The sequence below is a fragment of the Lepidochelys kempii genome, chromosome 9, assembly GCF_965140265.1.
Source record: "Lepidochelys kempii isolate rLepKem1 chromosome 9, rLepKem1.hap2, whole genome shotgun sequence".
NCBI classification, from domain to species: Eukaryota; Metazoa; Chordata; order Testudines; family Cheloniidae; genus Lepidochelys; species Lepidochelys kempii.
Window position 1 is genome coordinate 103,166,438 of NC_133264.1, and position 21,589 is coordinate 103,188,026.

A 21,589-nucleotide genomic window follows, 5' to 3' on the forward strand; every position below is an offset into this window, starting at 1 on the left:
TTAATAGCAAGGGTAATGAACCATTGAAACAGTTTACCAAGGGTTATGGTAGATTCCCCATTGCTAGCAATCTTTAAATCAAGATTGATGTTCTAAAAGATATGCTAATTTGGGGAAGTTCTGTGGCCTGTGTTACACAGTAGGTCAGACTAGATCACAGTGGTCCCTTATGGCTTTGGAATCTATGAATGTTTTTAGATTTTTCTAATAGGTGATTTGCTATTGATGCCTTTGACTTACATGAGAAATTCTGTGAGAAGGAGGAGAGTAGGGAAAAATTGATCTCTGGATTGAGAATTAAGGAATGCTGTACTGTCACTAACTTCTTTTAAAGTTTTTAAATCATATGACAAAATATAAACCTGAAAGTTGTTAAATACTAATAAATCCATACTATGGATTAACAAGATGCAAAAAAGATTAGTATTTAATATTTCAGTGTTTCCCTTGGATGGGATCATCTGCTTTAATGACTTTGTCATATACCTAATGCCAAGAAGTTACTGTTCAGTATCTTTTTAGTCTTCAGTAGAGCCTTGCAACCTGACCTGAACCTGACAGAATCAGAATACAGTTGTGGGGTTCGGGTCAGGTCTGTCACCTGTTGGCTGTGTCACCACCTACCCATGCAGTCAGTGTGGCAGTGGCTGCAGACCCCTCTCCTGCTGGCCACTACAATCTCTCTGTGGAGTAATACTGTAGCACTTCTCACGCCACATCATGCACAGTACAGTGAGGCCATGGTAGCCAGCAGGAGCAGGGCATGCAGCAGCTGTCATGTCAACTCCGTGGGCAGGGGGAGCGGGAAACCCCTACCAGGCCAAACCCCAAGGACGAGGAGACCATGCTGACAGGAGTTTGGGGGGAAAGGATCATGTTTGGGTCAGTTCTATAAATGCCTCAACACACTCAGGTGGGATTTGCATTGGGTTGTGCTTGCTTCAGGTTCGTTTCAGGGTTTAAAATTAGGCCTGAGCTGACCTCTGGTCTGCATTGTGCTCTCCAAATACTTCACACAGCCCTGCTGACTGCAGTAGGACAATTGGTTACTGGATCAGGGTTGTCAGTTTCCCTGGGGAAAAACTAATTTAGGACAGGGCCCTGGTAAATACTGGTTTAAACCAGGAATCTGCGAAAAATAATTGTTAGTATACAGAAGTTCAGCAAGCGTAGAACAAATAATTTCAAACTTTAGATACATCCCTTCAGAACTGAGGAGTAGGTTCGGAGTTAGTTTTCTGCTGTATTATGCTGCATGGCCGATAGGACCTGGACTGGTAGTCTGCAACTGTGCATGCTTCTGATTGCTTAGTGCTTCAGGCCTACAACTCTGCATTTTTGTTTTCATATAATCAAATGTGTTTGACTTTTGTGTATATAATATTGAAAACTGAAATGAGTCATGACATGTATAAATTCCCTGAGAAAGTACTGAAGCAAAATGTATGCAGATATTCTGACCAGTTATTATAAATACATATATTAGTATTATACCCACTCAGTTTTACTTTATTTGTACATCTGTAAATTAATCCACGTATACTGTCTTGTGTAACCACGATTTGAATATGTAACTAAAACTAAGTGTAATGTGGTATGCATTAATGAAACTGTTTTTAAAATAGTCCAAGTGTAAGGCATTTTCTAACTGGCTTTTTGCTGGCGTGGTTAAAAACCATTATTTTATTTGATTAAAAATAACCTCTGGTAAAAAAATTCTGTTAGGTTTAGCTTTCCTCATTGCAGAACAGTTGGCTTGTGCGCTGTTCAGGAATACTGTACTATTGTTTTCTTATACAAATGTGTTCTTCTCAATGTAAAACAAGTTTAAAATGTGTATCTTTCTGGGGAGTAGACACTGAAGGTGCCTTCCTCTCCTGGTCCTCCCATTTGCTGCCAATTTTATATTTTAGTTCTGAGTCCTGGCTCTGGTTACGGTGAAAGTAAGAAAACGATAAAATAGGGTCAGCGAAGCAGGTGAAATGGGACAAACTACCAAACGAACAAAAGTGGAAAATAAACGCTGCCTTGGAGGCAGGGTTACTTTCTGTCTAGGTACTTAAGGTCCCGTCACAACAGAATCTGAACAAAGCACAGATAATTATGAAGGTATGATTAGGGTGATGCGCTTGAGAACTAAGGTAGATTTTTATGATACAGTTTCTCCCAAAATTATTTTCACTACTGCTCAAAAGAATTGTGACCCTCATACAAAAATGGGACCTAAAAACTTATTTTCTTTGTTTGCTGTTGGTGTTTTTCCATTATTATGAATTGGATTAATTGGGTGCTTCTCTTTATAGGAATCACCATATTACTGTTTAACAGTTTGATTATGCACTACATCAAAGATTTTAGATCTAGCAAACTCATTAGGCTTCATCTAGTTGGTTACGAAGGGTCTTGAACGGTACAATAGAAAACAGTGAGCACTAGGGGATTAGAGAAGTCTAAGCACTTTCATAAGATCTCTCTGAAGAGCTTTGAGGTCTCTTCACTCCCAAGTGCAGCTGCTGACAACATGACTTTGATTTTCAGGACTTGTACTGTGTTCGTAGTGACCTGGGGAACCTGCTCAAAGCCCTGGGTCGCTTGGAAGAAGCCAAGGTAGGTGTTCAGTAGAATACATTTAAACGTCAATGTTTTGAAAACTTGAACTTTTCACCAAGTCTTCAAATCTGCGTTGATCTGCAAACAATCTGAGAAACTGCTGAAAACTGAAGGCACTGAATTGCCCCAGCGTAGTTGCAGGGCAAGATGTGGCACGTCTATGTTAAATGTTGGTTTAAAACAAGAAACGGAACATTACTGAGTCTTTCTGCTGAACTAGACTATCTGATATCATTCTGAAGTCTTGGGCAGGGCCTTCACCATGATCTTATCTGGAAATAAATAACATTCCTTCAAATCTGAGGCTTGCCTGCTGGTGCCAAGCAGAGAGCCTGTGATTTAGCTCGAGATTCCTGTACAATGCAGGTGCTATTGAAAATGCTGCTCTTCTAAAGTCCTTTGCAGCTTGTAAGTGGAGAAGAACCTTATCCAAATGTTACTCTGTAATATTGGCTTTTAAAGATTTTATTCTTTAACCTTTCCCCTCACCTTTATAGTGGAAGAAAGGCTAATAAACTATCATAGATGCAGTACATCATCCCCTAAACTTGTGCTTCCATGTCTTTCCCCAAAATAAAGCATCAGAAGGACAAAGCTGGTTTGTTTGGGAAATGAACTGATTGAAAGAAAACTTGCTAAAGTGGAAAGGTGGCTTCTAGCAGTCTGTGTTTCCCAAACTGAGAATTTGAATACCAAGATGGGTTTTAAAGCTCTTGACATATTTAAAACTTTGATTGCAAAACAAAATGGTCTTGTTACAAGCCACCTTACGCGTCCGCGCTGCAGGGGTGAGGAGTGTGGAGAAACCAGAGTGACTTTGGACTCCACGTCTGTCACTCCAAGCCCCACGCGCATGCTAACAAGTGGAGTGTATGAACAGTGTAGCTGTCTGTTTGGCTGCAGCACCATCTGGGGAGGGATATTGCTTTTAGCACCATCTATTATGGGGTAGAGGAAGTGCCACTTTAAAGTGCATTGTTCATATTTTTTTCTGACAACTCGGATACATACTTGTCTATACCAGCATAATTCACAGTTGGTCAGATCTGAGCTGAACAGATTCTGAAATAGTAGTTCACCAATTATAAATGTCTTTGAGACACTTGGTTCTCAGCCCACCAAGTGGACAGCTAACATGCATTGCACTTCACTGCAGCTTTAGTGTGACTGGTATAGGCCAAGACACTGCGCCTGCCTTAGGTTGCTGACCTCTTTGTTTCAGAGCTCTGGAGACACCTAGTCTGAAAGTTGTTCTGTTTTTTTCTGAGAACTCACTGAGCAAGAAAAATATCTTGAGTAAATTGCAATGTATTTCTTTGGTTATCAGTGCATTTGAAAGATCAAGCCAGCAAATTCCTTACAGTTTGAACCAAAACTTAATTTTTTGGTAGACATTTCAGAGCCTTTCTTCCCAAAAAAAAAAAGTCCCTGCTGTATGCAATAGCCCTGATTAACCCTCTCCCTTCTGCATGACTCCTATGTTACAGATTGTTCTCATTCCCATGTTAGACATATCCAGAGAATTTCAATTGCTTTGTTGAACTTTTACTAATGATCTTGTTTTATTTTCTCTCTTGTTTTTGGTTTTTCACCACTGATATTGTATTTAGAAGGTTTCAGGTGGGTGAAACCTCCTATTCCATGCGTAAGGTGCCTCGCTGAAGGGAGCTCGAGGCCTGGATCTAGGGCAGACACACACCTCCTCCTCCTCTTCCAGCAAGGAACGCACCGAAAAGTCACATGATGAGAAATATGGTAACGGGTTTGTAACTGCCACAGCAAAACCATTTGCCTCCATGCCTGAATCTTCTGTCTTGTGGCTTCAGAAACAGCTTAAAATATTTTATTTACAAGCAAGTAATGTAAGAGAATGTTTTATACTACTAGCCACAATTCTTTCAAAGAAATAAAGTAAAAGTAAATTAAGATATTTAAAAAAAAAAAAAAAAAGAAATAATAATTGGAAATAGTTTATAGTAAAATCTTCTAACTCTTCTGGTTGTTCATTTTTTCCTTTTTTTCTTCTTTGTTTGGATTGCAGCGTTCTGCTCTTCTGATGATGCGCTGTGATCCTGCAGTAGCGCAAAGGCTGCGCAGCGGTAACGCGCATTGCGTGCGAGTAAGCCCTTGTGAACGGTTGTCTAGATGATTAATCTCTGATTGGGCGGCTGTCTGAGCTCCATGCCATACTCTTTTAGATAAAATCGGGTCACTGTTCATTTAGTCCAGATGTCAAATTTAACATGGAAGTTTCTACATGGGCCTGTCTGGTAGATTAATGATTCTGGTTGGCCGTTCACTCTATCTTGGGGCATTCTACGTAGCACAGCAATTTGCAGCGATAGCGTGGCGGCGTGCTGTTAGGATGCGCCAGCGACTTCTTGCGCTTGCATTACAGGGACCTAAACCTTCATGCAATTCTGTTATTTGAGGTTTTGAAGCTGCAATGACTCAGTCAAAATATATTAAAGAGGGAGGAGTTGTGAGTAGAAATAGCAGAATAAAATACAACTTGCATGTAACTTCTGACTCAGGGGAAAGAACAAGTAAGCCTTCAAAAATGTTAATGCCATTTTCAGTAGTTTTCTTCTAGATTTTTTTTTTAAAAAACATTTTATATCTATATCTTCAGAGTACTTTTAAAGTCATATACATTTTTCCTGACTTAAGACCTTTGTATCCAAGGGAAACCAGTTGCTTTATGGAGTAAATTCTTGACTCCTAGATTTGACGGACAAGTCAGAACTAGAAATGATTTGGAAGCAAAATCGTCAGTTCTGTACTAACAGGTGAATTGGTTTCTGAAGGCATATTACCTAAAGATCAGCATAACTGAAAAATGGTGGGCTTGCACTTAGGTTTTGGTTTGCGCTGGCGCAGGATCAGCCAGCTGTTTACAGTGCATTAGTTTTGGCGCAAGCTAGCCTATACTGCAGGATCACTTTTGGCTGGTTAGAGAAGGAATACTGACGATTGTTTTTTTTTTCTCGTTTTTCTTTTTACAAATATTCCCCTTCCTCTCTATCTTTCTTCTTAACTGTTTAAAGGCCTGTTACTTGAAAGCAATTGAGACTCAGCCAAACTTTGCAGTAGCATGGAGTAATCTTGGGTGTGTTTTCAATGCTCAAGGAGAAATTTGGCTTGCCATTCATCACTTTGAAAAGGTAACTGTTTACGCCTGTCATGTTCTTCAGTTAATTCTAGTGAGCGAAGAATTGGGTACATAGACGTAAGTACTTTTCTAGCTGGTAGAAGTATTCAGGTCTGCATATACTACTACCCAATGTGGTATATTGTTAATTATTGGTATAACTTAACTCATGAAATACTTATTCATGTGTTATGCTGCCAAGTTGACACTGGAGTGATGTTTTAGAATTGCTGTAATAAGGAATTTTCAAAGGTGGAAAAATTCTGCTCTGACAGAGCATGTGGTAAATGACTTTAATAGCCTTTTTCCATCTCTAACTCCTGTGAGAACTGCTTTATTACAAGCATTTCTAAAACATCATCCTGGTAGTATCTGAGCACTCTTAAATAAAGTTGGCTAGTACAATTTCCTGTTAAAGTAGTTTTCTTCAGTTTGCTGTTTCCAAGTATTTCCATTGAACAGCTTAGGAAAGTTACTTCAAACAGATGTAATAATTGCATTTTCCCACGATGTTAAATATTGTTTCCTGCCCGTGTTTCTACCTCTAGATTCTTATGTATAATTCCTGCTCTTGCTGGTGTGCAACACCTCCCAGTTAGTATAATCTGATAATGTGCTGTTTCTCTTCAGATTCCTTAATGGTCTAAATCAAGTCCTAATATATCCTACACAACAATTTTTTCTTGGCCTCCTATGACATAAACCAGGATCACAAACAGCAATTATGATCATTCAGCCATTTTTACTCCATGTGGTAGTTTTCATATGAGTGACCTTTAAGTTTTTAGTCTATCAAATGCTTATTTAAAATCTAATGTTACATCTACATTCTGTATTTTGAATCTTTAACTTATTAGCATACTTTCAGTTCCTAGTAAAATAATGTACCAGATATGAACTTGCTAGAATAGCCTTCTAAAGACCAATACAATATTTGCTGTCTTTTACTCTTGTACTGACTCTCTCTATAGCATCTAAAAAAAATTGTAGTTGGCTCAGTATTTTGCCACAGGTGAGGGACATGGGTTGCATTTCTTAGCCGTGTAAGTACAGGAGGGTTGTTTCCTAAAACAGGTAGAGAAATCATAGCGTTGCATTGGTGGGGGTAAAGTAGAGTAAACCCAACTTCAGACAAATCTTTGGGGCACAACTGTGGGGTTGAGGAAAATAGTCCCTTATAAAAAGGGATTCACACCAAAATGTGCATGAGTGATTCACTCAAACACTTTTCTAGGATTTCCATTAAGTCTTACTAGTTGTAAAGCTGTAAATGCTGTTGTCTGTTGCTCCCTCATGCAGAATAGCTGTGCTTCAGCATCATTGTGTGATGAAGTGACCCCCCCCCATATGATCTTGCAAATACCAAGAATACTGCATGATGAAAGATGTTAGTTTTTTATTTTATAACCTAAAACAACCACAATTGGCATCTGTTGGAATCCATTTTGACAGGCGAGGGATTGCATGAACATGGAGACAACTAGGTCAGGGTTGATATATTGGTAGGCCAGTTTAGGGGAGCTTGTACTGTGGTGTGTTCTGTGAATAAAAATTGGACTTCAGTCCTCGCTGTTGTCAATCCAGCATCTTTCACAAGTGGTAAATTCACTCCAGAAAGCATGCAGAAATATGTTGTGTATATTAGCATTTTATGCTTACCTTTAATCTTTCTTACTCATTAGTTTTATAGAATCCTTTAAATAACTGCTTACAAATTGGGTTATATACATTAAAAAACTATTAACTTTGCGTTTCTTAGTGTACTGTTCAAAGCTTGTAAGTTACCTTTTTTAATATCTTCAGGCTGTGACACTTGACCCAAACTTCTTGGATGCTTACATCAATTTGGGGAATGTTCTAAAGGAGGCAAGGATATTTGACAGGTAAGCATATAACATCCCTTCAGCAGCCAATCAGATGCTTAACCAAACATGTATTAGGACTCCTAATTTAGAGAGCTTTTCTTACTTCAAGCATTGCCTGTAAAGACTGCAATTCAAGGAGAAACATATGCTCTTTATATGCAAGCTTTGAGCTTCCTGGAGAGCAGAAATTTAGCCTTGTCTGTCACTACTCCTGTTGGTATCCTTGTGAGATCTAAGGCTTTCACCTCATTTTTATTAATACAGTGTAGTTAGGCTATTTGCCAAAACTTTAGTTCTGCTTTGCCTCTTTTTTTTTCTTTTCCCCATTGAGACTTTCCTGCTCCATTCTAGATGACTTGTGTTCATAGAAGTGTAGGGCTGGAAGGGACCTCAATAGGTCATAAAGTCCAGGCCCCTGTGCTGAGGCAGAACCAAGTAAATCTAGAGTCTAGACCAGGGGTCTCAAACTCAATTTACCTTAGTGCCAGTCCTCAAATTCGCTCAGTGGGGCAATAATGTCACTCATGATGCCCAGAACCCGCCCCCCCAAAACTCCATCCCACACCTGCCTAAAGCTTTGGGAGGGAGTTTGGGTGGGGGAGGAGGTCTAGGGTAGGGGATTGGGGTGCAGAAGGGGTGAGAGGTTGGGCTCTGGGAAGGAGTGTGAGGGAGAGGGTCTGGGGTGCAGGCTCTGGGATGGGGTTTGGGTGCTGGGTGCAAGAGGAGGGGGTGGGGTTGCAGGCTCTGGGAGGGAGTTTGGGGGCAGGAGGGATTGTGTGGGGATGGGGTGGGGGTGAAGGTGAAGGTGCAGGCTCTGGGAGGGGGTTGGGGTGTGGTGCTTACCTGGGGCTCCAAAGCGGGGCAGGCTGGGGGGGCCTCTGTGTGCTGCTGCCCCCAGGCACCACCCCTGCAGCTTCCCATTGGTTGCAGGGGCGCTCGGGGCAGGGGCAGCGTGCGGAGGCACAGCCCTGCCCCAGCACCGCAGGGAGAGGCTGGCAGCCATGTGGAGCAAGCGCGCAGGAAGCTGCTCAGCTCCTCTGCACTGCCAGTGGTGAGCGGGGCCCCAGGCCGTTTTAAATCACCCGGGGGACAGGCAGGGTCGGAATGCACTGGGGCGGCAGGCAGGGCCAAGAGAGAGACCCAGCCCCAAAATTGCTGGAGCCCCACAGGCCACATTGGAGAGGTTCTTGGGCCGCAGCTGGCCCGCTGGCCGGGACTTTGAGACCCCTGGTCTAGACCATCCCTGACAGGTATTTGTACAATATTCAGTGATGGGTATTCCACAACCTCCCTTGGAAGCCTAGTCGAGAAATTAACTACCCAGATAGTTAAACCTTTTCCTAATATCTAACCTAAATCTCCCTTGCTGAAAATTATGCCCGTTACTATTTATCCTGCCTTCAGTAGATATGGAGGACAACCATTGTCCTCTAACAGTGCTTAACAATATCAGGTCCCCACTCAGTCTCCTTTTCTCAAAACTAAACACGCCCGGATTTTACTTCAACCTTTCCTCATAGTCATAGGTCATGTTTTCTAAACTTTTATCATTTCCTGTTGCTCTCTTATGAACTCTCTCCATTTTGTCCACATCGTTCCTAAAGTGTGGTGCCCAGAATTGGCACACTACTCCAGCTGAGGCCTCACCAGCGCCAAATAGGGTGGGAGAGTTACTTCCTGTGTCTTACATACAATACTCATGTTAATATGCCCCTGAATGGTAGCCTTTTTCATAACTGCATCACATGGTAGATTCATTCAACTTTTAGTGCACTATAACCCCCAGATTCTTTTCATTGGTACTGCCACCTAGCCAGTTATTCTTCACTTTGTAGTTGTGCATTTGATATTTTCCTTGCTAAGTGTAGTCCTTTGCACCTTGCTGAATTTCCCCTTGTTGATTTCAGACCAGTTCTCTAATTTGTCAGTCGATTTGAATCTAATCCTGCCCTCCAAAGTGCTTGCAACCCCTTCAGGCTTGGTGTCATCTGCACATTTTATAAGCATACTCTCCACTCATTAACCAAGTAATTATTAATGAAAAATATTGCATAAGACAGGACTGACCCCTATAGAACCCCACTATATACACCCTCCCAGTTTGACAGCAAGCCACTGATGATTACTCTTCGCGTAGTCTTTTTCAACCAGTTGTGAACCCACCTTATAGTAACTTCATCTAGATATCAGGGTTGCAAAACTGTATGGAGGGCCAGGTAGGGAAGGCTGTGCCTCCCCAAACAGGCTGGCCTCCACCCCCTCCCACTTCCCGCTCCCTGACTGCCCCTCCCCCTCAGAACCCCCCGACCCATCCAACTCCCCCTGCTCCTTGTTTCCTGACCGCCCCCCTCCTGGGATCCCCCGCCCCTAACTGCACCCCCACCCCCTATCCAACCTCCCCTGACTTCCCTGACCCCTATCCAGCCCCGCTCCCCCTGGGACTCCCATGCCTCTCAAACTGCCCCCCTGCTCCCCATCCCCTGACTGCCCCTTATCCAACCCTCACCGCCCCCTTACCATTCCGCTCAGAGCGGCAGGACTGGCTTATTGGAAAGCCTGGGAGCTGCGCAGGTGCAAGCCACGCTGCCCGGGTGGCTACAGGGGAGGGGGAACAGCAGGGGAGGGGCTGGGGGCTAGCCTCCCCAGCCAGGAGCTCAAGGGCCGGGCAGGATGCTCCCATGGGCCGTAGTTTGCCCACCACTGATCTAGACCGTATTTCCATAGTTTGCTTATGAGAATGTCAAGCGGGACTGTGTCAAAAGCCTTATGGAAATCAAGGTATATCACATCTACTCCATTTTCTCTGTCCTCCAGGCCAGTAACCCTGTCAAAGAAGAAGGAAATTCAGTTGGTTTGGCATGATGCAGTCTTGATAAACCCATGCTGTCGATTCCTTGTAACCCTGTTATCCTCTAGATGTTTACAAATTGTTTAATAACTGGTTCCAGTACCTTACTAGGTATTGAAGTTAGATTAACTGATCTATATTTCTCCAGGTCCTCTTTATGCACCTTTTTAAAGATACGTACTGTTTTGCCTATTTCCAGTCCTCTGGGACATCATGTGTCCTCCATGAGTTCGCAAAGATAATTGGTGTTAGTTCTGAGACTGCTTCAGCTAGCTCCTTAAGTAGTCAAGGATGAATTTCCTCAGGCCCCGTGGACTTGTATTTAACTTATCTAAATATTCTTTAACCTGTTCTTTCCCTATTTTGGCTTGCATTCCTTCCCCCTTGTTAATATTGTGTTGAGTATCTGGTCACCATTTCACTTTTTAGTGAAGACAGAAGCAAAAGAGGCATTAAATACCTCAGCCATCTTGATATCATCCATTATTAGCTCTCCTTTCCCACTAAGTAGAGGACCTACAGTTTCCCTTTGTCTCTCTTGCTCTGAATATATTTAAAGTGCCTCTTTTTATTACCTTTTGTCCCTTGTTAGGTGTAACTCATTTTGTGCCTTAGCCTTTCTGGTTTTGTCCTTTCATGCTTGTGCTATTTTTTTGTATGCCTTAACAGTTTGTCCATGTTTCCAGTTTTTGTAGGATTCCTTTTTCATTTCTGATGGAGCCATATTCACCTCTTACTGTTCTTCCTGTCTTTCCTTTTCATCAGGATAGCTTGCAGTTGTGCTTTTAATACTATCTCCTTGAGCAACTGCCAACTCTCCTGAATGCCTTTATCCCTTAGATTTTTCTTCCCACAGGACCTTACCTACCAATGCTGAGTTTGTCTGATGTCCATTGACCTTATTCTGCTGCTCTCTCGTTCCTTTCCTTAGAATTGTGAAATTGTCATTTTGTGATCACTTTTACCCAAATTGCCTTCCACCTTCAGATTCACTCCCAGTTCATCCCTGTTCATCAGAAGCAAGTCTTAATGTCTGAGGCAGAGTCCATTGTCTTGGTCTGTGTGTGGTGGCACAATGTTTGGTAAATGAGCAATTTCTCAGTCAGAACGTACAACCCTAATCATCAGATTTAGTCTTGTGCTGGGCCTTTTACTGGACATGCGGACCCTGAGAGTGTCTGTAGCATTGAAGTTAATCCAGTTTCATCCAGGCACTGCGGCAGTGAATTATTCAGCATACTCTCTTGCTGTGGACCAGTGGGAGTTTCAGTACCAAGTTAGAACATGTTCCACAATATCTAACACAGCCATATCATGTTTCAGAAATGTCACCATTGTGGAGATATTCAGGTCTGCTACCTGCAATCCATCCATATTTCCATGCAACATTACTCTGGATTTAGCCTTGATGAAGTTCTCAGTTTGGGACAGCAGAATTTCCTCACTGTTTTAAAAAATCCTCAGACTCCATGGCAACTATTTGCCATGTTTAAAGAATAGTTAATTAGCATAGTATATGTTTCTTCAAGGTTGCCTTCAGGAATCTGTTCTCTGCCATCCTCCTTACAGTAAATTAGTGATTACACTGAAAGACCTGACTGGTGAGAGAGTGGTTTCTGCCCCTTTTCCTCAGATTGGATGCATGAACATGTAATCAGAGTACAAATGCTTTCTGGAAACTTCGAAGTTCAGTTGCTGAGGATAAACGTTTTTCCTGCTGTATGGATCCATAGACGTGGTCATCTTGAAGAGTCAGAGTTAAAATGGTAGATAATCTTTGAGGACACAAATTACTAGGTTAATCAAGACCAGAGAAGACCAAGCAATCTAACGTAGCTTAATGAATGGGCAAGATGATGGCAAATTAAATTCACTGTCAGTGAATTTCAATGCTATTTAGGAGGGATAATTTGATCTATTCATATTCAGACCTTATTGGGCTTTAAATTAAATGTAAAAACTTGAAAAAATAACTTGGCAATCTTTGGACACTCAACGTGCAATGGTTATCAAAAAAGAAAATGGTGTTAGGATAATTATGAAGATATGTTTTAGAGTTCAAATGTATTCTTGCCTCTGGAATACTGTGTTCTGTTCTGGACAGCCTATTTCAAAATGGTGTAATAAAACTTAGTGGCCGGGGGCTCAGAAGCTGGTGATAAGTGATTAAAAGGCTTAGAGAAATTTGTAAGTGAAGACTTAAAAGATTGGGACTGCATAATTATGAGAGGAGATGTGAATTCAATAAAACCTTGCCAGCACACTTAAAACTGATAAAAGGAAATACTGTTATGTGCAAGGCACAGTTATTTCACTGTCGCAGGATACTGTTGAAGGCAAGAGTGTAGAATTTTAAATAGTTTCAGAATTGATGTGGATAGTGAGACCATCCAGAGGTACAAAAGTTAGGACTTAAAACTCTTGGTGTTTTTTTTAAAACAGATATAAACTTTTGTGTTTCAAGGCATAAGGAAGGGGGGCTAGGAAGAAACTTTCTGTGAGGACTGTTTATTCCATAACTGCTGAATCCAGTACAGACCTCTGTCTCAGAATACTGGACAAGACAGACTGCTGGTGCGCATTTGTTTTAATTTCAGCGTGATAACACAGATGTGAGTTGATGCTTTATGCAGAACATTTTTGGTCTTCCTTGAATTTGCCCTTTCCATGCTTCAGACTTGGGAGACCTGGGTTCAGTTCTCTCCTCCATTCAGACACTCCCTGTGTGACCTTGGGAAAAACCACCGTGCCTCAGTTTCTCATTTGTAAAAGGGGGAAAATAGCACTGCCCTACTTCTCAGAGGGTGTTGTGAGGATAAATACATTAAAGATCGTGATACTCTCATACTAGTGTGGTGAGGGGTCCATAAGTACCATAGATAGTTATTTGTTCACTTGTAACCAGAGATGTTTCTTTCTGAAAGGCCGAACTAGGAATTTGCAAGTTGACTATTACTGGGAAGGTGGTTCCTGGATTATGGTGGCGCCTTTAGGATGGCTCTGTCTTCCAGTTCTAACTACGCAGGTTGAAATTTGTGAGCTGTAAGATCAGGAAAGAGCGCACAGAATGGTAGCTTTGTTATGTATGATTGCCATGTCAAAAAAAAAAAAAATTGGCACCTCTCATTCAGCAATGCCTGTACCTGATGGTTGGCCAGCCGCTTATAAAATATTTCCACTTTCAGATCACTTTGGATTTAGGAGGAAGGGAGTTCCTTAATCCTGTATAGCCATCAGCTTTTTCTTTTTCAGTTTTCAGCCTTCTTCATTTTGAAAGCCTTGTTTGTTTGTTTTTTTCTGGTTTATGGAAAAGGATAAATAGTCCACCATTTTATTTGATATGCTTTTTATATCAACTTAATTACAGACCTTCAAATCCTTCTTGCTACTGCTCTTCTCTACACACTCTTCCACTTCTGAGGTAGGACAACTAAAATGGAGCACTATATTCAGCTGAGAATCTTTTATCTATTTTTTTTATATTCTCTGGCATATGTATTGCAGTATTTGTGGCTGCTGCAACACATTGCATGGATGTCTTCATTGACCTGCCTAAAATCTCATTTTAGTTTTGTGCGATCATTGTTAATCTGAACACATAAATCTAAAATTTTAGTCCATAATTTTTTCCTGGGAAAAGAGCCAGGTTGTGGTGTTTTAGTGCTATGTACCATACTGTGTCTGAATTCATAAATAGGGTTATAATTTCTATTGACTGACTTGCAGCTTTTGAATTTCATAGATGGCCTGAAAGGCACATTATGTTCTATTCTGGCCACCTGCACAATGCGGATCCTAGAATTTGACCCAGTAATTCCTATATGAAGCTCCATAATATGTGGTTAAATTAGAACATGTTTCTTAGAAAGATATCTGATTTGTTGATTACCTTTTGGTGATCTGTTCCACTGTGTAAATGCATTATTAAATTAATGTATTTTTTAGGAATCAAGATTCTTAGCCACATTTATTTATATAGAGGCACGGGTGTGCATGATCTTCAGACAAATAAAAAAGGTAGATTCTTAATACATGTTTACAATCTAAATTAGACATAACAGAGCAAGGAATGACACATGGGTTGGGGATGAGCAGGCAGAATAATGGAAAGATGAGATACAATAATAAGATTGAATGCTTTGCCATAATTTTACACTTTGTTGTGTTAAATTGATATATTTTGACAAAATACATTTGCTGTAAAGATCAGAGTAGCATTTTTAAAGCAAGATCTCCTGTGCCGCATAGCTGCTAAAGTAAAAGTAATCACAAGCACAAAGAACACTTTATTTCATCCCACGTGGGGATTATTCACGTACAATGTAGATAAATGTAAGATAAAGCACATAATGCAAAGGGACTCTATTGGAAACAGACTGTAAAGTTGGCTGATGAGATGGCCTGAGCTTGGCTACATTATCTCAAAAACCTGCTGAGGTAGCATTGTTGCAAAAGTAAAGCATACCCCTTAGGAGGACTAGTGTGCAAAAGAGAAGATACTCTTGGATCAGGGTACCTCTTAAGGCAAGAAATATAATATGCTAAATGTGCTAAAAGCTGCACACTGTAGACTAATCACAGGGACTCTGTCCTGAAAAACATAGTCTAATTTTAACTTGACCTATTTAACAAAAGGGAAGGTAACAAAACAGTAGGGGCTGGGTATATGAGAAGGAACAGGGATGAGAACCAGAAGAATACAAGGTTATTTACGGCAAGAGCATTATGGAAAAATAATCTATGTATGGATCTTCAGTATAAATGACACTCTTCCTAGTTTCATGGGCAAAGGGGGCTTGAGGAGGGATTTGGACAAAAAGAGTAGTGGCCTGGGAAGGCATTCCTTGTGTAGAAGGGCAGCATCTTAGACCACTTCTAGCAGCTACATAGTTTGTCCATTAAACACCTTGTTCCTTTTCACATTAGCTCTGTAGAGTTGATACTTAGCTGGCCACAGAAATCTTGTTTTCATGAATTAAACATCTCTGTATGTATTACTTTCTTTTAGAGATCCTTACATTCACAACTGATTTTTCTTAATGTAGTAGAAATATATTTAAAGTTATATTTTTTTTCTTTACAGATGACTTATAAAGGTGGGGAAGGGGGAATTGATCCTTTTTTAGTTTGATACACAGGAGACCTGTGAGGGGAATTTGGTTTTTTGTGTGTCTACCTCAGAAATGTTAGGGATTTCAAGTCCTTTTTGTTGGGGGTTGGAGATGTGCGTGAATTTGTTGATGACTGCAATGTGGATTAGAAGCTCTCTTGGCTCTTTACTGATGGGAGCAGAGTGTCATTCTCCCAAGTCTGTTAATTAAATAGATGTCACAAAAAAGCAAGCAAAGCTTTTTAAACAGTCTGAATAAATCACTTGTCTCCTCAGATGGGTTTCACTTTTAGTTTCTGTAATGTCATAATCCTTCTTTTTCTCCAGTTGCCCTTATTCTTACAGGGTAGACAAGACTTTTCATGCCTTGACCTCAAAGCAGCAAAAGGCACAAACCCTATTTTCTCGTCTATGTAGATTACCTTTATGACCAAGTTAAATGTAAAAATAACTTTCTGCTGTCATCTTACATAGGCCATGTGAACACTAACCACACATCTCTCATTACAGAGCTGTAGCAGCCTACTTACGAGCCTTGAGTCTGAGTCCTAATCATGCAGTTGTGCATGGCAACCTGGCCTGTGTGTATTATGAGCAAGGACTGATAGATCTGGCAATAGACACCTACAGACGTGCTATTGAGCTACAGCCACACTTCCCTGATGCCTATTGTAATCTGGCCAATGCTCTAAAGGAGAAAGGCAGTGTAAGGAGCATTTCTGTTTTCTTGCAGTCTACTATATTTAAGAGGTTCGGCTGATACTTATTTCAATGCCTTGAATGATAATGAACTTTAAGGTGGGATGTTGCCTTTAGTGTGTGTTTGATTTGCTTATCAACTTGTAGGAGAAATAATAAGAGTAAAAAATTCTCCACCTCAAAGCTTATAAAGGTAGACACATTTACTTCTGAAGGAATTATGCACCAAAAAATTAAGCACACAGTATTTTAAAATTCTGCACATTTTTTGTCAATAAATAAATGTGGCTCCAGCATGGCAGTTGGGAGCACAGGCCACTGACTGCTTTGAGGTGGGAGATCACCCTGAAGGCCGTACCTCCCTCAGGACAGGGACTTGGCAGTGAGGCTGCACCCAACCCTGACACAGTGCAAGAGCTGGGCCTGCCCAAGAAACACCACAGGGTCCTGCCCATCTGTGCCAGGTGCACTTGCTGTGGGTGGGCAGGATCAAAGTGTGGAGGGGCTTACTGTGGGGCAATCTGGGTGCGGGTGACTCAGTGGGAGATCTGGATGCACAGGGGCTCATTGCGGAGTTCTGGGTGCAGGGGCAGTGGGACTGCAGGGAATCCTGATGAAGGTGTTTGGGGCTCACAGGGGGAAGGGGGGTCTGGGTGTGGGGAGATTGGGCTTGGCGGAGGGATCTGAGTGTGGGGAGCTTAGTAGGGAGGTCCAGGTGCAGCTGGTTGGGGCTCAGTGGGGTAAGTGGCCGGGGGGGGGGGACGGGACTTGTCTGAGGGGTTCAGGTGTACGGTTGATGGGCCTCCTTAAGGGGGGAGCGCCAGCTGCTGCTGAGGGGATGCTGCATGCTGGGCTCCGGCTTCTCCCTGCAATTCCCCTATCCCCTTTTCTTCTCCTCCCCACGCCCCTTTCCTTTCCCCTACCTCTCCCCCCGGCCCCCCTTCGCTCCACCGCTGGCACTCATGGTTGCAGCAAAAACAGGAAAGCTCCCAGCACACGGAAGGGGAGCACAACTGGCACTAGGACCCAAGAGGTGGTATTCAGCTGCAGAGTCATTGGAGCCAAGATGCAGCCTCCTTTAGCTGGGCAGCTCTGCAGTTGCAGAAATGGGGGTGGGTGGGCAGTGGCACATAACCATGTGTGCCTCCCAGGTCTCGCCTCTGTGGGGACAAACCCCTCCCCGAAGGAAAAAAAAAAAAAAACTGCACCCATGCTCATTTTCTGCAGGGAAGCACAGGTATTCTGGGGGGGGGGGGGGGCGGTGTTCTGCAGGCATGCAGTCTCAAAGAATCCCCCCAGGATGTAGTGTGACTTTCTCATTAAGCAGTGTTGTTACAGAAATATGTCAAACAGCAATTTCCTTGTTTATTTTGTTAAGTACTGCTTGAACACAATTCCATTTGTTTCTAAGGTTGCTGAAGCAGAAGAATGTTACAATACAGCTCTTCGTCTGTGCCCCACACATGCAGACTCACTTAATAACCTGGCAAACATCAAGCGAGAACAGGGAAACATTGAGGAGGCTGTTCGCCTATACAGAAAAGCTCTTGAGGTACATTTGGATATAAGGAGGAGGGTAGGATGTGGAAACTATGAGGGGTGGATTGTATTCGATAAAGAAGTAGATAGAGGAGGTGGTACTTCTGTTTAAGATTTGATTGATTTTGCCAAGGAGAATAACAACGGACAACTATCAGAGGGGTAGCCATGTTAGTCTGTATCCACAAAAACAACGAGGAGTCCAGTGGCACCTTAAAAACTAACAGATTTATTTGGGCATAAGCAGAAACCCACTTCTAACTGTTCTGCAATGTGATGTCCTTGGAAGATCTGTGGGGCAAACTAACTCTCCTTTGTTTCCTATAGGTGTTCCCAGAGTTTGCTGCTGCCCATTCAAATTTAGCAAGTGTTCTGCAGCAGCAAGGAAAGCTGCAGGAGGCTCTGATGCATTACAAAGAGGCTATTAGGTAAGAATTTTGCTTTCTAAAATTCTGAGACTGGTGACAGAAATTCTACAGTCATTTAGAAAATGGCTTATAACTATTATGCAAACCAATAATCAAATAGCAGTCTGGACGGGCATTCTTAGAGGACAGACAACTTGTACTGTGGATAATGAATGGTGTGTTCTTTAATTTTAGAATCAGCCCCACGTTTGCAGATGCTTATTCAAATATGGGGAATACTTTAAAGGAGATGCAGGATGTTCAGGGAGCTTTACAATGTTACACCCGTGCCATCCAGATAAACCCTGCTTTTGCTGATGCCCACAGTAACCTGGCCTCTATTCACAAGGTACAGCCATGTTCATGGCTTTATTTTTTTAATAACACGGTGATGCATTTGGTAAACTCATTCCTGAATCTGCTTTTGCTTGCTGATTTAGTCTCTGCTTTTTGCAGGATTCAGGGAACATACCAGAAGCCATTGCTTCTTATCGCACTGCTCTGAAACTGAAACCTGATTTCCCAGATGCTTATTGCAACTTAGCCCACTGCTTGCAGGTGAGAAGAGAGAGATCTGACCATAATTCTTTTGGAGATTATTCTAATGTAAATATCCAGGACTAACCACATATCAAGGATCCAGTGTATATATTTTAAAAGGAGCAGAAATAAGTCTTAGTCAAATTAGAAAATAAGACTATGGAGCTATTTTCTCTTACAGAACTGTGCTTGGGTCATAGGTGATTTGAAATACAAGTGAGCTGTAATGGTTATTAAAATACTTTTCAAGTACCTTTTTATCTCTTGGAATGGAAGAAATGTTAATCACAGTCCCATGTAAACAGAGCTTCTCAAAGCTCTGACCTGGGTCAAGTGCAGTTGTTTAAAGTATTCTAACCAGCCATTCAATTTTTCATAAGAATGGCCATGCTGGGTCAGACCAATGATCCATCTAGCCCAGTATCCTGGCTTCTGATAGTGGCCACTATCAGATGCTTCATAAGGAATGAACCGTACAGGGCAATTATCATGTGATCCATCCCCTGTCATCCAGTCCCAGCATCTGGCAGTCAGAGGCTTAGGGGCATCCAGAGCCATGCGTTTGCATCCCTCACCATCTTGGCTAATAGCCATCGATGGAACTCTTTTCCATGAATTTAGCTAATTCTTTTTTGAACCCATTGTAGTTTTGCCTTTACAGCATACCCTGGCAACAAGTTCCACAAGTTGACTGCATTGTGTGAAGTACTTCCTTTTGTTTGTTTTAAACCTTCTGCCTATTAATTTCATTAGGTGACCCCTGGTTCCTTTGTTTCTCCTTTTAGATTGTCTGTGACTGGACGGATTATGATGAAAGAATGAAAAAGCTGGTCAGCATTGTAGCTGATCAGCTGGAGAAGAATAGACTGCCTTCTGTCCACCCTCATCACAGCATGCTGTACCCCCTTTCTCACAGCTTTAGGAAGGCTATCGCTGAGAGACATGGAAATCTCTGTTTGGATAAGGTAGGAACTTTGAAGACTTTTCCATGTACTTGGTTATACTTGAGGAAGAACAGATTGTGCATTGGTCAGTTATATTCAGGTATGTAATGCCAGTTTTAAAATAGACGTTCTCAGGCTTCAGATTTACCACCTTGTTGAGATGGATGGGTCTCTTCACTTCCTGGTTTTGTGCAGTTTGGTATTTTCTGGTATTGGGAAGAGGTCAGTCAGATTTAACAGCCATCAGTAACAATCACCGCCAAAATCTCTTACTCTGACAATTCCTCCCTCCTGACCCAAATCTGACAGAGTTCTTTTGTGTGCGCAGTGGTGGTGTAGCTGTGTCAGTCCCAGGAGAGCTTTTCTCTCTCTCCAACAGAAGTTGGTCCAATGAAAGATATTGCCTCACCCGCCTTGTCTCTTTAGAATCCTATGTTGTTCCCTCAATATCTGATCCTCTGCCTCATCTCCACCCTGACCGTGGACCCATAGGGTGGGACTCTTTTTAGAACCGATGAATTCAGCTTTTTGCTTAGACTGACATCATCTGCTCTCTCCTACATTGCCTAATCGTGTTGCCAGTTCAGTGCACTCAGTATTCATCAGCCTGCATGCAGCACTTTAGTGACTGACCCAGTTGCTCCCTTAGTACACTAATCTTTTGATCAAATTTTGATACATGGCTTTCCTCTTTAACTAGAGGATGTATAGAACAAGCTTTACACTCAGTCAGGCCTCCATTTGGACTCAAATTTGGATAACACACAGCTTGGCGTGTGTGAGCAACAAATGTGCAACTGTCTACCTGAAATCTGGGAACTTGTCAGATGTGGTTTTCAAACATTATTGGGTGATAAACAGAAACTTCATCAATGCACTAGCATAAAAACTTAACTATGGGGAAAATAATAAAACTGTGTAATTCTGAAAGTCTATCCTATTTACTATCTATGCTTTTGTCGCTTCAAATTTTGTTTAAAGTTTATGATGTCTCAAAAAAATCTTGTGAATTTGATTGCCAGATCAATGTCCTTCACAAGCCACCATATGAGCATCCAAAGGACTTGAAGGCCAGTGAAGGCCGGCTTCGTGTTGGCTACGTGAGCTCTGATTTTGGAAATCATCCAACCTCCCACCTAATGCAGTCAATCCCAGGAATGCATAACCCTGACAAATTTGAGGTAAGAGAACATAACATAAATAGCATGCTGAAAGTTTTAAATACAGCTAATAGAGGCTCCCTGGGTAACCTAGGGAAGGTAAAGCACATGGTTATGCGGAAGGTTTGAGGTCACTTCCTCTTTCCTGGCAGTTCTTGGTGTATCACCTTTTGGAGCAGGAGGTGTCTCTTATACCCCAGTAGCAGCTCATCTTGCCATTTATGAAGTGGCAGTGAAAGACTCCACATGGAGATTCATCCCATCTTCAACTAGAGAGAAATAAGGGAGGAGCTGTTAATCATGGGGAGTACTCAAGGCATGTTTTGTGTTGTATGTCCCAAGATATGTTCTAGTAGGGTCTTCCCCATTTAATCTTTTAAATTTTTTCATCCTTTCTCATTTGTCTGCACGACCTGTGTTTCAACAGGATCGGGATACCCAGTAATGCTACCGAACAGTAGCTGCACATCTGTCTGTCTAAAACTCTGCCTGCCCCAGTCACTCTTACTACTTAATATTTATTGCACATTCTTATATACCATTTTCAAGAAGATATGACCACTACACTCTCCCTCCTGGGTTATTTCTATCAAGGGATCCTCACCAGCTTCAGGAGTCCTGGCTATTCATTTGTAATTGAAACTGGAAATGAGATGTACAGTTGCACATATTCAGTCACTCCCAACGGAGTAAGTATAAATCTACTCCTAAAAATT

General features: G+C 41.9%; 1 protein-coding gene across 5 annotated transcripts in view; it reads left to right on the plus strand.

Moving 5' to 3' along the window:
• Positions 1–21,589, plus strand: part of OGT (O-linked N-acetylglucosamine (GlcNAc) transferase) — a 79,156-nt gene that overhangs the window by 11,265 nt on the left and 46,302 nt on the right. For 3 of the 5 annotated variants that reach the window (XM_073358687.1, XM_073358682.1, XM_073358683.1), the window contains exons 4-14: positions 2,539–2,607; positions 5,658–5,774; positions 7,565–7,644; positions 13,842–13,895; positions 16,095–16,290; positions 17,695–17,835; positions 18,150–18,250; positions 18,425–18,578; positions 18,686–18,787; positions 19,555–19,734; positions 20,736–20,894. In XM_073358687.1, coding sequence (XP_073214788.1) covers positions 2,539–2,607; positions 5,658–5,774; positions 7,565–7,644; positions 13,842–13,895; positions 16,095–16,290; positions 17,695–17,835; positions 18,150–18,250; positions 18,425–18,578; positions 18,686–18,787; positions 19,555–19,734; positions 20,736–20,894 — 1,353 coding nt within the window. The remainder of the gene's footprint in view (positions 1–2,538; positions 2,608–5,657; positions 5,775–7,564; positions 7,645–13,841; positions 13,896–16,094; positions 16,291–17,694; positions 17,836–18,149; positions 18,251–18,424; positions 18,579–18,685; positions 18,788–19,554; positions 19,735–20,735; positions 20,895–21,589) is intronic. The other 2 variants (XM_073358684.1, XM_073358686.1) reach the window with 1 other exon arrangement.